Raw genomic sequence first — 15,391 nt, 5'->3', positions numbered from 1 at the left:
GCTTGTTTTGGCTTATATTGTGTAAATTCATAGGTACAAGACAAATACTCTAAGCCAGAGTTAAGTATTTACAATGCCTGTCTGAACTTGGTGTAAATTCCCCTCGATAATAATAAACTTAGCTTTTTATGTATTGCTTTTCATCTTCAAAGCGCTTTACAAACACTAACTAATTAACCTCACAACACCCCTGTGAGACAGGCAAGTATTATTATCTACATTTCACAGAGCAATAGCTGAGGCAGAGAGTTTAATAACATAATGAGATACTTTCAGAATAAGGACTGGAACTTCAGACTTCCAGGTCATATTCTTGTCCTAAGGCTTGACAAGAAGCCTTTACGTCTGACTAAACAACTGGCTAGGTAGAAGCATTAAGCACATTTCCCATTCATTCAAATAAATCTTCATGAACTACTGATCCCAACAGTAGTTTGTCAACCACAGAGACCTCACTAGATGTCAGAGGCTAAAACATATTTTTAAAATAGCTTTAGGTGGTCCTTGCCCAACAAGACATAAGGGAAGAGTAAGTGGTTCAAAGATATTCAAGATCTACCTGGGGTGAAGGATGTTTCATATGGGGAAAAGGGAATTACATAAAATAATTTCCATGTAGATTGAAGGTCTCTGTTTAAAAAAAAGGGGGGGAAAAAACTGACTTAAGAAGGAGTGGGCCATATACATTCTTTCTTACTCAAAAAGCTTGGTTCTTGGAAAGCTCAGGTTCTGGAGAGCCAGAGCTACTAGTAACCATCTCAAATGAAGTTAAGAAGTTTTTACGAGTCATGATGGACTTTTCATTACTTTCTGGGAAGTGGGAAATGCAATGCATCTCACCCATTAGAAACAAACTCTCAACCCTAAGCCTGCAGGCACAGAGAATCATCAGTCAATGGGAAGTGAAGCTAGGACCTATGAGAAGGCTGCTGGAACCCCTTTGGGTTCTCATTGTATGAAGTTGCTCAAACAGCAGTGAGCAGCTGAAATAAATAAATGCTTAAAAGCTATTTCAAAAAAATGCTCTAGATGACTTCTGCACCAAACATTTCCATTTAAAATCTTATCTCCAGAGATACCTCCTTGAAGTCATTCATTACTCAAAAATGTTTCCAGAGATATTTATGTAGGTTGCTTCGATGAGTAACCAATGAGTTATGAGGAGTCAAGTACCAGCATTTGTGTATTTTTTTTTTTAACCACTGCATGATAAAATATATTCAAATGGATATTCACAGGATTATTCTAAAACATTGAGTTGCTCCAGTAAGACAGAATCAAAAGAAACAATAGGACCGCTACAAAAAGCGAGAAGATATATAAAATGAGACACGATGCAGGGAGTCCTTAATCCAACGACCAGCAACTCTAGCTCTTGATTCCATTCCAGACAGATCCTAGCTAGATCCTGTTTCAAGCCCACTGTGGGGTTAAACCACTACAAATTAGCTTTCCCTTTAATTTCTCAAAAGCATCAAAGTTGCTTTATGACACTATTCACAGTTCGATGCATTCCACTGAAACGCTGGAACAAAGCCAAGCTCTCCTAGTTTAATCTGTACTAAATCCGTACACAGCACATGACTCACCACTTTGTTATGTGCCATTAGCTGAAGGATGCTAGGTGTCACTCGGCTCCAGAACTCCAGGGCTGTAAGGATTGCTGTAAAGCTAAATTCATTCTGATTCTGGACTGTCGGAGCTACGGCTGTTTGTTCACAATACACTGTCCAGAGCTGGGCAAATATGAATGCATGGAAGAGGGAACACATATGCAGAACAGACGTCTGTAGAAATGGGAAATAGAGGAAAATACTTATTTAAGTAAGTGTATTGGGATATAGTGCAGGGGCTTTCATCAAAGCCCTCCTTGGTCACACATCTCACTGTGCACTCTTGCCCCTCTTTCCCACGTATCCCTCTGACTACTAAGTCAAACACACTTGATAAGATCTTCTCCATGTTTAAAAGCTGTTCTTACATTTACAAACTAAAAAACGCATTTGCAAACACACATTTCCATGCAATCTTAGTGCATGGCATTGAAGTCAGTCCCTTTAAAGGAAAGGTTAGTTTTGCAGAACAGCTATTCAGGACTAGCTGAGACTTTCTTGATGGAAAACTCCATTGGAATCTGCAGAAGGCATAGAGGCTCCAGCACGTACAAATCCCCATTTCAAAGATGCAGCTGGGGTGAATCATTCAGATTCTGATCACCTGAACGGAAGGCCATAATGCAAAATACATCATCTTACATCTGCTCTGTTAATTTGTGGTCCATTTCCACCTCTCTGGGATAGAACTGCCCACAGTCAAGGAAAGTAAGTTTTGGAAAGCTAACAAAAGAATTCATTTTGCATAGTCAAGGATGGCTCTTTGCTAATACATGTTGTATAATATAGTATCTGAGCCTCCAGCAGTGCCAGACATTAACTATTTCATTACAAGAAAGACGCTTCTGTTCAGGGATGTTTCCTCAATTTGGAAATGCAACAGTTATTCATGGTTTGTGGCAGTATGACTGCACCAAATATTGCAATGGTTGCTTAGTAACTGGAAAGAGGTATTTGAAAGAGCAAAAAAAGTCCAAAGAAATGAATGGGAAGCACCAAGTGTCTTGGCCAGGTGAGGGGCAAGAAAGAGGGATTTTGCATACAAGGTAGATGTGTGATCATTCTTCTGTTGCTAATAAAAACCCAATCGGTGTCAAAGAGTGCTGTTATATCTGCATTAAACTAATGTCACAAATGGCTTATGATGTGCAATAACTCTTCTTTCTTTCTGAAGGTGCTCTGCACAAGTTGTGCTTGAAAAATCCCCGTTTGTAATTAAATTTGATCACATTATTTATAGGTTACCCAGTTCTACTATAGAACAAATAATTTTCTAGAGATTTGCTATAGAGATGGCCATTGTTAAAGATTCAATCTGGAATTCAGTTTTTCCTTTCCGAGTTCTGTGCTGAGGCATTTTGAAATCAGACCTTAGTTGTAGTGATTTCATCACCAGTTTTTAAGCGTGAAGAAGCATCTATACAAGAAAAACTACAGAGATATATTTCCCTAGATCTCCAGTTTCAGTAAGGTTTTACTCCTCCTTATTTTCTTAGAAAGAAACAAGTAATTGTTTACAACAATAAGGCAAATATTATAAACATCTCCACTTAAAACACAGAATCCCTTACCTTTGACTGCTCTGGAAACCCAATCAGAATAACAATAAGGTGGTCAGCAATTTGTGAACCTGCATCCAGTGGAATAGGCATGCAAGATGATGGAGAATTTGGACAAACAACATTGTGTGTCAGAGACCCCAGGAGTAGCCACGACAGCAAACGAATGTGTGAGACACATTCTATGAACTCTTTGGGCCTGTCAAGAAAGAGTAGATTTCACAATGCTGTTAATTTTTATGTTTCCCCCAAAACCAGGGGGTCTCCTTAACCATACTTTGCAAATGCCATCTTAGTGTGCTGGAGGCACAGATCATTGGTACAGCTTATGGACGGACAAGAACCACAAAGAACTTACTGGACTTGATGTACCACTAACAAGCCAAACAACATATTTGTTGGGTCTAAGAAATTATCTCTATAAAAGGCTAACACATTCACACATTTCCCGGTTCCCTGGTTCCACACAGTGATGCCTTACACAGAAATCATCAGATAAGCAGAGTTGCCCCAGGAGAAGTGCTTTTCCCAGCTCTTCTGGACAGCACCCAGCTGACAAGGAAATACTGCATTCCACAGCGAGCTCCCAAGCACCATTCCTTACTTCCCCTGTGTTCCACTTCTCCTTTGGTAAAATGGAGTTAATTTCTCTTTTGCTTAGCCTCTCCATGGACATTTGGACTGCACACTTTTGAGGGCAGGGACTATGCTTTTTGTTACATTTAATTATTCACCCACTATCTAGTACAATGTTTAATTGTAAAGCAATGTGCATATATAATCTAAAAAGGAGTAACAATTTTATGGTGTCATCTTATCTTCCCTCCTGCTGCCACCAAGTTCAAATTACATACTCATCTGAATTCATAAACAGAGATAAAAAATAATTGTTTAATTGTTTTTCAATCAACTACTTACTGGGTCACTCTAGTAATTTTTTTTTATTTCTAATTTGATGTCATTGTCAAGGACTCATAGCACCAAAGAGGAGTTCCATTTATTTATTTTCTCTTTATCAGACTCTGATATGATGCTCTTCCTCAAGCACCTATGGGGTCTTAAAGGAATTCACTACCTTCAACTCAGAACACGTAGTCTTTTTTTTTTACATGCAAGCAACTAAAGTGCAAGGAGATAACCCCGTATTTCCAAAACTCATATTCTCTACATAAAGGTACGTGCAGATGTATCTACAGGATTGGAGCCTAAGCAGCTCAGTCCCCAGAATCCTGGGGCAGGTAGTCTGGGACAAAGCTGGACCAAGAATACAGGTTTGTTGAAACACAGTCCAATAATCTACACTCAAAACATCTTGATTTTTGTCACTGTAAGACAAAGGACAATATCTCCTTTCTTTTCGAAGACAAAACAATGTAGATCAGGATTTCTCAAAGTGAAAAAGGATAAAGCACATCTTGATGAGCCAGATTTCTCTCATCTGACTTTAACCAGACGAAGTTAGTCTTTTTATCATCATATCAATATGCTTACACTTACAGTTCTCATTAATTTGTACTCCATAGTTTCAAAGGACAATTCCTATTGTATTCTGTAACTCCCAACACATTTTCTATAATTCTAGGACTGATCAAGTACTTTTCACTATCTGTACCTAGATCAAGAATCAAGTTAATTTCCAGGGTAACTTCAGTTAAGCCAATGGAGTTACCTCCACTCTTCCTTTGGCACATAACCTAAATATTGCATCGATGAACTCCTCAGCTAAGGATCAGGGAGCTGCTGACCATTCATTTCAATGTACCATAGCCACCATTCCCCACCACAGGTCTATAGAATCTAGCCATAAACACAGAATTTTGTGAAGATTTATAACTCATTTTGATATTCCTTTTTCTGGAAAAGCATTCTCACCCTTGTTGCATTGCCGAAGGAGGATGGTAAAGCCAAGGCAAATATCGGATCACAGCTTTATTGTCTCTGTGGTTTCCCCGTGTGATTTCCATAGCAGCAATCTGAGCTAAACCAACTTTCAGATGTCCACCAAATGTGTCTTCATGCAGTGGCTGAGAACAAGTCTTCATGTGACTCTGTAAGGCAAAGATCTGATTTCCTATCTGAAGCTAAGTTCTTCTGAGCAATAGCACATTCCATTTCATTTCCCTTCTCAGGATCTCTAGCTGTCTCTGCAAAACTAAAGAACAAAACTCAAGAAACAGCTTTTTTAAAATTCTCCAGTCTCTATATTTTCTGCTTTACAAAGCAGATCTTTCCAAGAAGGGCCACATTTTCAAGAGCCTGCACAAAATAGGAATTGTGCAAAATGTATGGGCATCTTTTGTATCAGCAAACTCAAAAGCTGATGAATATAAACTAATGGTTGCATATCCAGACAACTTAAGTGGAGATGAAAGAATCTAACCACTTAACAAGATAGCTCCTGGGCAGGAAAGGCCTTCCTTGTGCAATACTCTTTACATGTACAGGAACAAGCTGTCAGTCATTCACTCACTGGCAACACGATTCTGTTGCACTACTCTACCTTTAATCAAGAAACATGCAAATATTTATGCCTGAAAAGATAACTCATTATTGATTGGTCAGCTCTATGTAATGTTTCGTTGGTGCTTCTTGAGATACTTGTGTATTTCTAATTAAGCTAACTTTTCATTGCCTTCTGCTACTACACTAACAGAATATGACTGCATTTCCTTGCTTTAAGGAGAGCCATATGCTTTGGACAAGAAAATCTAGGTCATTAGTTATTAAATTATTATAATAAGATAAAAATCGGTGGACCAATAATATTTTATAACAGATGAGTATCTGATCCCAGTAACATAGAAAATCGCTTACTTGAAGTCTCTTCCAAGGGAAAAAGAGTACCAGCATGAATATCTACTGACTTTGTTAAAGAGCCAGGTAATAAGGATAGACAGGTATGCAGGCAGATAGATCATACCTCCTCAAAAATGGTGGCATTTTCTAAATAAAACCTTACTTAGCTTTACCAATTACATTGCTATCCCAAGGGGAAAAAAGATAATAAACTCAACAGAAACCATAAATTTGAATGTGATTATGTTGAGAATTAACATTTATACCAATTTTATAATGCAATAATTTATAATACGCAGGACTAAAAATAATTAACCTCTTTCAAAGAACCTGTTCTGAGACACGCAAAATAGGACACTGGAAATGAATAAACAGCTTGAACTATTCCTGTTCACTGAATTTCTACTGTGAGTAGAAATTTCAAAATTTGAAAACCAAGAGTAACTTTTGCTGTTGGTCATATAAATCATAGTATTCATTGTGTTAGTTTGGTAGTCCAGATGCTGTGGACAATACATACTCGTGGTAAGAAACTGGATAACCTTAAGATTCACTTCCTAGGAACATCTGTTAATAAAATACAAGCTATGTAAGTATATTAAATCAGCTCACAAGAATTTGAATCTAGATGCCATGAATTTGTTTAAAGTTCTGACTACTTGTAAACTTAGAAATGCTTACAAATATTTTCTAGCTATGTTAGAACCACAGGATAAGTTTATCTGGTCTGCTTAAATAAGAGCTGCCTTTTCATTTTCCAAAGGCAACCAAAGCTTAGTTCTTATAATACATAAAATTATGGTCATATTTAACTATTCTATGACATTAATCCTGTTGTCAGATTCTTGTACTACATGGCTAAATAAAATCATCGTGAAATTTTAGCCCATTATGTTCTGATTTAGTTTTAAATGGCCACACTACAAATTTGGGAAGCTTGTTATCTAATTTCAAAACACAAAAGTGAAGAACTGGGTTTTATTTCACATTCTACTGATATCTTTGTATTAAAAATAAATAAATAAATAGTCCTACTGACCATAAGAAATCATCATCTTACAAGACAGCAGCATTGTTAAGAACATTCCTAAAAATCAGACTACAAGGGAGAAGGGGCAGAAGGAAAAAGTGAAATGACAGACAGCTTTCTACAGAAACATTTACACAGGAGAAAGGATACCTGCAAGTATTTATAAATAAATTTTCCTGCTTTCAGATAAGTTCATGGTTTTCTGTGGAACTGGCAAACCAGATGTATCTCTCCCTCATTTATGATTCATTTGCCTACCTATTCTGAAAGCAGGTCTGAAATGTAAGAGGAATGGGTGAATAAAAGATAGAGTGGGAAGGCAATCCAATTCAGCTGAAAAAGATTAATTAAGTTTGTGCTTTGAAGTACATTTTGACTGCAGCACAAAAGGCTGCTTCCCTTATTAGAGTAATTTTTTTAAACTCAGTGGGATTCAAGGCATATGACCAACAAGGTAAGAACTTAACAGAAGGGATATTTGGTGCAATAAAACAAAGTTACTGTGAGTTTCAAGAGACACGAGTTTCAGTTTAGTTGGGACTCTTCTTACTTTGTGGTAAGCATTATTAACTTGTAGTAGTGTCCCCTCTGGGGCATGAGGCAGCAGAGAGGACAGGCGGACAATGAGAAAATCAGCGTGCAAAAAACTAGTAGGGTGTTAAGTTCTCATCTCATTGCTTCATAAATAAACTCCAGTATCAAAATTCACTATGGGTTATCATGTACTCTGTCTTGCCTGCCACAGAACACTCAAATGAACTTGTGGCATGAACCACTAAAACCAACCTAAAGCAGAGGACTGGTGCAGTAGACTGGGTCCTTTTCAGGGAAACGCTGTGACGATTTATCAGGAAAACAGACCATCAACACTTTTTATTATCAGATGCACTATTTTTCTCTATTTGTCAGGTGAGCTTTAGGTAACATAACAGCAGCTAGACATGACCTGTTTCAGCTGACGAATTTCCCCTTGGATCACCACGTTGCTGATATACAAGGACTAAAACTCTGCTGCCAGATTTCAGAACTGGCTGCATCTTTCACAGCACAGGCTCTCCTCCATATCTGTAATAGTCCCTCTACTGCACTGCCACATCATTCTTTTGTCTTGCCAGCTTTGCAGAAGTTAAAAGCACCAAGGCCTAGTCACACCTCTGCCTTCGTTTCATGTGAAGGAAATCCACCCTTGTGCAAGGCACTGGTGTGTAGCCTAAAAAACTGCGCTCTAACTTTGCCAGGCATTGAGAAGTGATAGATGGTTCCACCTATGGGTAGAGGGTGTTTTCCCTCTACAAAAAGGATGATTTTAACCACCAAAGTTTCACCTCCAGCTCATGGGTCACACAGTACTCAGCTTCAGATGGAACAATAAAACTACCTAATGGGATAGTGTTATGTTAAATATTGCACCCACCACAACATTATGGATTCCAGTGATATATTAGCTGAAATAGTACATTAATTCTTTATTTGAGCTATTAACAATAGATGCTGCGCTGCTAACAAATGAAACAGCTACACTTCTATTAATTCCTTATTATACTACAGCAATGTTACTTAGCCTAGTTCTTTTCTAAGATATCTAAAATAATTTTCAATTTGTAGGAAATTTAATAGACACTGGCTTCCGCTATAAAACAGAAATTCCGGATTTTGATTAGCTTAGCTAGTTATTACTGGGATGTTTTCATGAAATTAACTCCTAAATAAAATATTTAACGTTGACAGAAGTACTTTCCTATCACTTCTTTTACAATTAGGCATCAAACTAATGGAGAGAAACCAAAGAGCAGTTTGGACTACAGAGGTAAGAACTACTTCATTTTCCCCACCTCAACTGACTATAACCTGACAATGAAAACAACAGCATCCATAAGGAAAAGGACTCTCCTCCTGCTTTTCCCCCTCCTTTTTTTTAGGTCAATTACTACATTTTAATAATCTCTGAACTTCCATTTAACTTAAGGGTCTGTTTGTGCATATAAGAGACATAGGATTGTTCTAGAAGTGAGTAATCAGCTGTACAAGCAAGGAGTTTTATGTTTCTGTGCGTTATATTAAACATGTCCACTTCTCACAGTGATTTTGGTATGACATTAACTTATTATCAACACTTCAGAAAGATCAAGCCTGCATTTCTATTATGTGCTTGCTATCTTTTGAATCAGCCTCCATTTCCACATTGCATAAGGTACTTTTTACTGATTCCCCGAGGTGTCTAATCCATAGCAGTAATATTTTTTTAAAAAGAAAAAAAAAAATCTGTTGGTCACACTCAAAGACTTCCAATCATTTCTCCCAGGCAGGTTCATTACAGAAAACATTTTCTTGTCAAAAAAGTACATAAACTTGAGATCAATATATACCAAGAACCAACCTTTAATTTGGTTAAGGTATGCATATCCGCAATGAAATCCAGCACTTCCCCAACATACTGCCTCATGCATTCCATTGCTGCTGTTCCACACTAGAACATAAAAGAACTATGTTTAAATACCAGATTTTGAATGTGTTTGTGTTTTTATCTTTGTATCCTGTCCATCAGAACACAATTTGTCTGTCTCAAGTTCTTTATTTTACTCTTTAGTTAGATTACTTTAAGTAGGAGGTATTCTTTGATGTTTTTCTTTTCACTCTAATATTCCCTCTTATCTGATGACAGTATAAAAAGACAGCCCAGGCACTGTAGTGTCTTCCTACATCATAAAATATTCTTATCTGTGACAGCAAAAAAAGATTAACTGATGAAACATTCAAGAATATTCTTGTCACATCATCCTGAAATTTACAGTGGTTCAGAATCAGTGTCTTAAAAAGCTGATGAGAGCTTAACAATTCAGTTCTTTAAGCAGCTGAGCATTTCTGCAAGTGGAACCGAACAGCTACAATCCCAGAAAACAGAATTCAGTTACAGACACAGATACCATTATGTTCATATTAATCATAATGAAAAAACAGTTTAAATGACTAGCTTCAGTTATTTTATGTGTAAGCATCCCTAAGATGAACATCACTGAAGTTTAACTGTTACTTTTTTTTAACAGATGTTTCTGAAATATTCCCGTAGCAAAATAATTCAAAATGCAGCATTCTAATGGCGCTTAAGATATTTACAATTTTCAAAAGGGGAGGCAAGGACTATAAGGGATAAATGAAATCCTTCCTTAACTGTTCCAGTTTGACCATAAAGGTGTAAGCACTGAGATATTACCCGTGCCAGAGCAACTCCGAAAGGAAAACAGAAGGAGTCAATGTGGTGCTTGTTGTAATCCCACAGTACAAATTTTCATAATCCTTTTCCTGGAACACAGTGACAAATGCAAATCTGGCCTTTGGCTAGTACAAGATGTGCCCAAGGTGCACAAAGCCATCAACAGAACAAAGGTGCCAGATTAAATAAAGGCTTCAAACAGACCAGAGAACCCCGGAGAGAAGCTTTCAGAAGGCGATATGACTGACCCACTAGGTATAAGGTGAACTGTCTACATATTAATAATCTGAGGTGGAGATACTGCTAGCTGAATTCAAGGGGAACAGTGAATGCCTGATTCTTCGGGGCAAAGTAAAAGCAATGCTTAACTTCAGAGTCTGTATGATGAAATTATCAAATTAGGTATCTTTTTTGAAGTTGCCAAGAATTACTGTACCCAGAGTCACAGGCTCAGGGCAAAACATCCCAGTAAAGTTTACAGGGGAAAGGTACTCTTCTTTGACCTCTATTCAACTACTGACACTCTGAAGCACAGAAGCTGACTACCATATCTGAGTATACAAATTAACAAGATTTAGTTTTAACCACAAAATTATTAAGCCATAATTGAGTTTTTGTGGCTGAACATGAAAAACTGCTACCATTCTATTTTTAACCAACTGACCTGGGAATTTCTCATTAATTTTGTTGATATCAGTCTACATGACGCTGAACTTATCACCTTCTGGCTTTTTAAATGCTACGCCTGTCAGTTCCCTTGACAGAATAACAAACAGTAAAATAAGGTCACTGTCAGCCCTGTCAGCATATCTTCTATCTGGTTTATGTGGACAAAGGATTCCACATGGGTTCTAAAATACTGAATAATAGAATTATAAAAGATAATATACTCAGACCTCTGAATAATAATGCTCTGTTGCAAATGGCTTCACCCCAACCATCTATTCTGTTTCATTCCAGCTGCAAGAAACTACATTCCCTAAGACTTCTTCTGAAGTGATACTTTTCCTACCACACCTTGTAATACCACGGTCAGCCTACCTATTTACACAAAGTATAAATTAAAATATTCTGTTGGGAGGAAAGGCATGTTAAAGATTTGCGTTAAAAAAAATCTCACACACTAAACCTGACAGACACATACATGTAGGGAAAGAAGCTTTCCTTAGCTTGCCAAGTAGACTCGAGCTAACTCTCAGGCAGGCTACTGGGTACTCAGTGACATATATCACAGAATGACTGAAGATCTCCAGTCATGCTAATTCCTTGCATATTTACCAGGTGCATATTCAGCACCTAGGCAGTTACAAGTACTTCTAATTTAGCCACAATCATCAGCAGGATATTCGTGAATTACACGTTACCAGAAAAATATCATTAAATCCTTTCTTTAGCCAGATTATCTTTTGTCAGAATGGAGACAGTGGCTTGTAGTCTTCCTCCCTGCTGCCATTTTTTGAGGCATTCAGATGGTCTGTTCCCCACATGTTGACTTCTTGAGTGCAGGCTCCAGCTAAAGTCAGTCACCTGACTCAAGTGTATCAGTGAGACTGAGGAAAGCAATATCAAGTTCAGAACTTTTCCAACATTTTTAAAAAGGAAGAAGCATCTCAACCTCTGCCTGCAACACCCTTTGCCATCCAGAAGTGAAATGAAAAGGTAAGAATATTCAAAAGATGTAAAATGAGCTGAATAAGACACAGATTTTTACAAGCCAAAACTAAGATATAGGATTTGATTCAGTACTTACTCCAGGCATAGAGGCAATCATCTGTTTATGCAGAATTGTTGACTCAGCTAGTTTTGTTCCAGCATCTGCACAAACAAACTAAGAAGAAATTAAAGACATGTTATTTCTTATTTTTGGAGTAACCTGAAGACACTAATACGTTATTCATGACTATTAAAATCCGTTCAGATCTTGTCTTGCTTTTATTCATGGTAGTTTGCCTTTAGAGCACACTTTCTTTATAAACAACCTAGTTAACTCACCATTATAAATGAGCTCATTTTAATGAAAAAAAATCTGACTTTAATGTGCTTAATTAACACATACATGCTGTGGAGCAATTTGAAGAATATTATATAATAAATCAGACTCTCCTTATGAGCAGCAATATATATCTATTCATTGCATACATCAAACGTTCCTCTTTCATTACAGAGTAAATAATAATAGAGGTTAATAAGGCAGCATGCCATGTTCTTCACTGTCATATTACAACACTTACACTGAAATTCTACAATTATGAGTTATATGAACAATTTCGAGATCGAGGGCATCCTGGTATGGTATGGCATGGTCTAACCTGCATAATATAGGCTACAACACTACAAAAATACAAGCTGTTTCTGAAAGGAGGTCAGTATCATTCTGATACTATAGAATATCTCTAATTGATTTTCTTATCTTATTTTTTTCCTTGCTTTCTCTGTTTTTTTTCTTCTTATTTCCAGATCCCTTGACCCAAACTCTCTAATGTCCACATCATTCATGCATTAGACCTAATACTGTTATTTAATCATTATAAGCTTCAATAATGCATTTGGCACCCTGCAGATGATTTGCTTTTTCCTAAAACTAATTTCTGTCTATAGTGATGCAATGTAACTTCCTAAGAAAAAGCAAACAGAAAAGAACTGTCAAACTAAGGTCTAAGCCTTGATTTTCTTTCTTGATAATAAATCCCACAGTACCTTCACAGACAGAGCCAGCTATTGACTACACAATATATTCCATAATTGTCTGATGCATGCGTGTTAGCAATACTCTCAATGACTGACCGCTCTTGAAAACATTACCAAATATCCTTCACAGACCTAAAATTTACTCTTGCACTTCCATGAGCTTTACCTTTCAATGACAAATTTAACCTGAACTCAGACTGCCTACCAAGACTTGGAAACTACTCAACCTATGTCTTGACCAAGAGTCTGTTCTTTGGGACAGAAAGACATACCTGAGTTTAGATGAATAATCTAATAAGGTATCCTCAGACATAGGCCTGGCTCCAGTTGACTCTCCTTCTCATTAGAATTTATTTCAGACCAGCATAAGCCAAATGGAAATAAAGTAAGAATCTAACTCACATTTCAGTTGAGAGATAGCCTGGTGCTCTTTTGTACCACAGCTCTAATTATTACAAGGGAAGCAAAAGAAAGCCTTTGGGTTATGGTCTCTATCAACCCAGTAAAGACAGTTGAGTCTTACTTCAAACAGCAACCATCACTCTCCATTTCTCTTTTAAAAGAAGGGTCATTAATGAACTTAAGCAAATAGAGGACAGATTTTTTTTCCTAATGCACCCCATCTCAGAAGAAGCAATGCTGATGCTGGGTCTGCTGGACAACAGATACATAGTTGTCCTGTTTGAAGGATTTCTCAGTCAACCACTTGCATGTAGATTAGGGTTCCCTTGTACTATATCAGCTGCAAAAGAGGACTATAATTCTATTAAGAATCTGTCTGAGTATACTTAGCATCTGATGGGTGGTTACGAACCAGAGGACATTTAATGAGCACCTCAAGCACTGAGCAGCTTATGCTAAATGAAATAAAGGCACCTTAGCATAAGGCCTCACACAGCTTTTGCACCAGAATTAAAGCTAACTTTGCAGAAGAAGCAGCTGCTGTAACTAACACTGTCTTCAAGGTTTCTCTTCGCAACAATAGAGAGTTGTTCTGCCTTATACTCCTCTCATTTCTCACGGGAAGCTTTCCTCGGTAGTCCTTGACTTGTTACTTTGTAGTCTATCAATTTGTAGACTGAGATGCTCACATAGCTGTTTCTCATGAGAAAATAGAATAATGTATTGTAACTAATGATTACTTGTTACTAATGAAGAATCATCAAATCGGCTTGTAAAACAATGGCTTGCTTTAGCAAGTAAGGTATAAAATGTGTTGTGAACTTCGATTAAATGGCTTCACTTGGATCATACTGATCACTGCGTGTTGTCCCATGTTTTCTTCCATCAAGCATCCACCAGTGAGTTCACTGCACTGCTACAGACATGTACAGTACTCACTATTTAAGTCAACAAAGTACCCTCGCCGAAGACAAATATAATTTACTTCAGAAAACATTTTCTTTTAAAAACAATAATAATAAGCAGCAGCCAAAGCAATCATTACTTGCCTTCTGTAAGATTTCTACATATTTTGCACAGAGGAGTTTGGGTTAAATAACATATTAATTTATATGTGAAAAACAGCTGACAAACTCCACTCCATTTCTAACGAACAACTAGTCCTTGTTTCACCTATCTGTCTTTTCATCACACTGCCAGTTCCAAGGATCCTTCCCAAAGTTGCAATGCAGTCAGAAGAGGATGGGGAAATCAAAGTCAAAACGAAAAATTTCTCACATCTCAAGTCCAATTCACTATCATTTACGTTGCCTCCTCTACAAACACTAGGAGACATCAAAACCTCACTGGCAAGAGATTTAATGCCAGCCACATGTAAAGAAAAAAGGGAAGACAATACACCCTCACTGCAAAAAGATGAGAAACAGGCAAAAAATTGCCATGCCTCTTACTAGCATTATCTGCTGAGATACATCTGCAGAATAACATCTCAATGGGAATGTCTGCTGAATGTAGTGAATTATCTATATACCATAATCTATCTATTTTATGCCATTCATAATCATAGTTCTTAATATATATGTTCTTATAAGCATATTTATATGTAACTTTAAATGCTTCCATTCAGTTATCAGCAGACCAGATCTTCACAGAAACAGACTGGAACACTGGATATACACTGATTTACATTAGCTGAAGGTCCGGCCCAAAACAGGAATCACCTAAACAAAACAGACTAGGTTCACTGAACCTTAGAACCTGACTGAACAAGTAAATCTTAATGAGTTACTAACATAGTCTGCAGTCACTGGAAATCCTAAAGATGCGTGCTGGTGAAATGCGAGTGGGAGAAAAGTGCTGTGAAACAAAATGCTGGGTGAAGAAACAGTTCCTATGGAAACCCATGTAACAGCAGCATGTTCATGACGGTTTTCATTTGCTAGGACAAATCAAGGAGACAGGCTTTCTGTACCTGTTATCATCAGGACAATCTATGCAATGACTGGGGTGACTTGGTTAAAATTCTTATTCTTTGTAAAGTGGGATGAAGTTAACCCTCATCTTAGCACTGATATCACCAGTGACACCGATG

At 37.4% G+C, this 15,391-nt stretch overlaps 1 protein-coding gene across 16 annotated transcripts in view; it reads right to left on the bottom strand.

Annotated features, from left to right (window-relative positions):
- Positions 1-15,391, bottom strand: part of UNC79 (unc-79 homolog, NALCN channel complex subunit) — a 116,973-nt gene that overhangs the window by 7,769 nt on the left and 93,813 nt on the right. For all 16 annotated transcript variants that reach the window (XM_069858671.1, XM_069858678.1, XM_069858670.1 and 13 more), the window contains 5 exons: positions 11,960-12,037; positions 9,376-9,465; positions 5,045-5,220; positions 3,185-3,371; positions 1,590-1,787 (listed from right to left, as the gene is read on the bottom strand). In XM_069858671.1, the coding sequence (XP_069714772.1) occupies positions 1,590-1,787; positions 3,185-3,371; positions 5,045-5,220; positions 9,376-9,465; positions 11,960-12,037 (729 nt within the window). The remainder of the gene's footprint in view (positions 1-1,589; positions 1,788-3,184; positions 3,372-5,044; positions 5,221-9,375; positions 9,466-11,959; positions 12,038-15,391) is intronic.

Source organism: Phaenicophaeus curvirostris, chromosome 5 (assembly GCF_032191515.1).
Source record: "Phaenicophaeus curvirostris isolate KB17595 chromosome 5, BPBGC_Pcur_1.0, whole genome shotgun sequence".
NCBI lineage: Eukaryota > Metazoa > Chordata > Aves > Cuculiformes > Cuculidae > Phaenicophaeus > Phaenicophaeus curvirostris.
The sequence above is the reverse complement of the archived record's forward strand: the minus strand, read 5'-3'. Positions and strand labels throughout refer to the sequence as shown.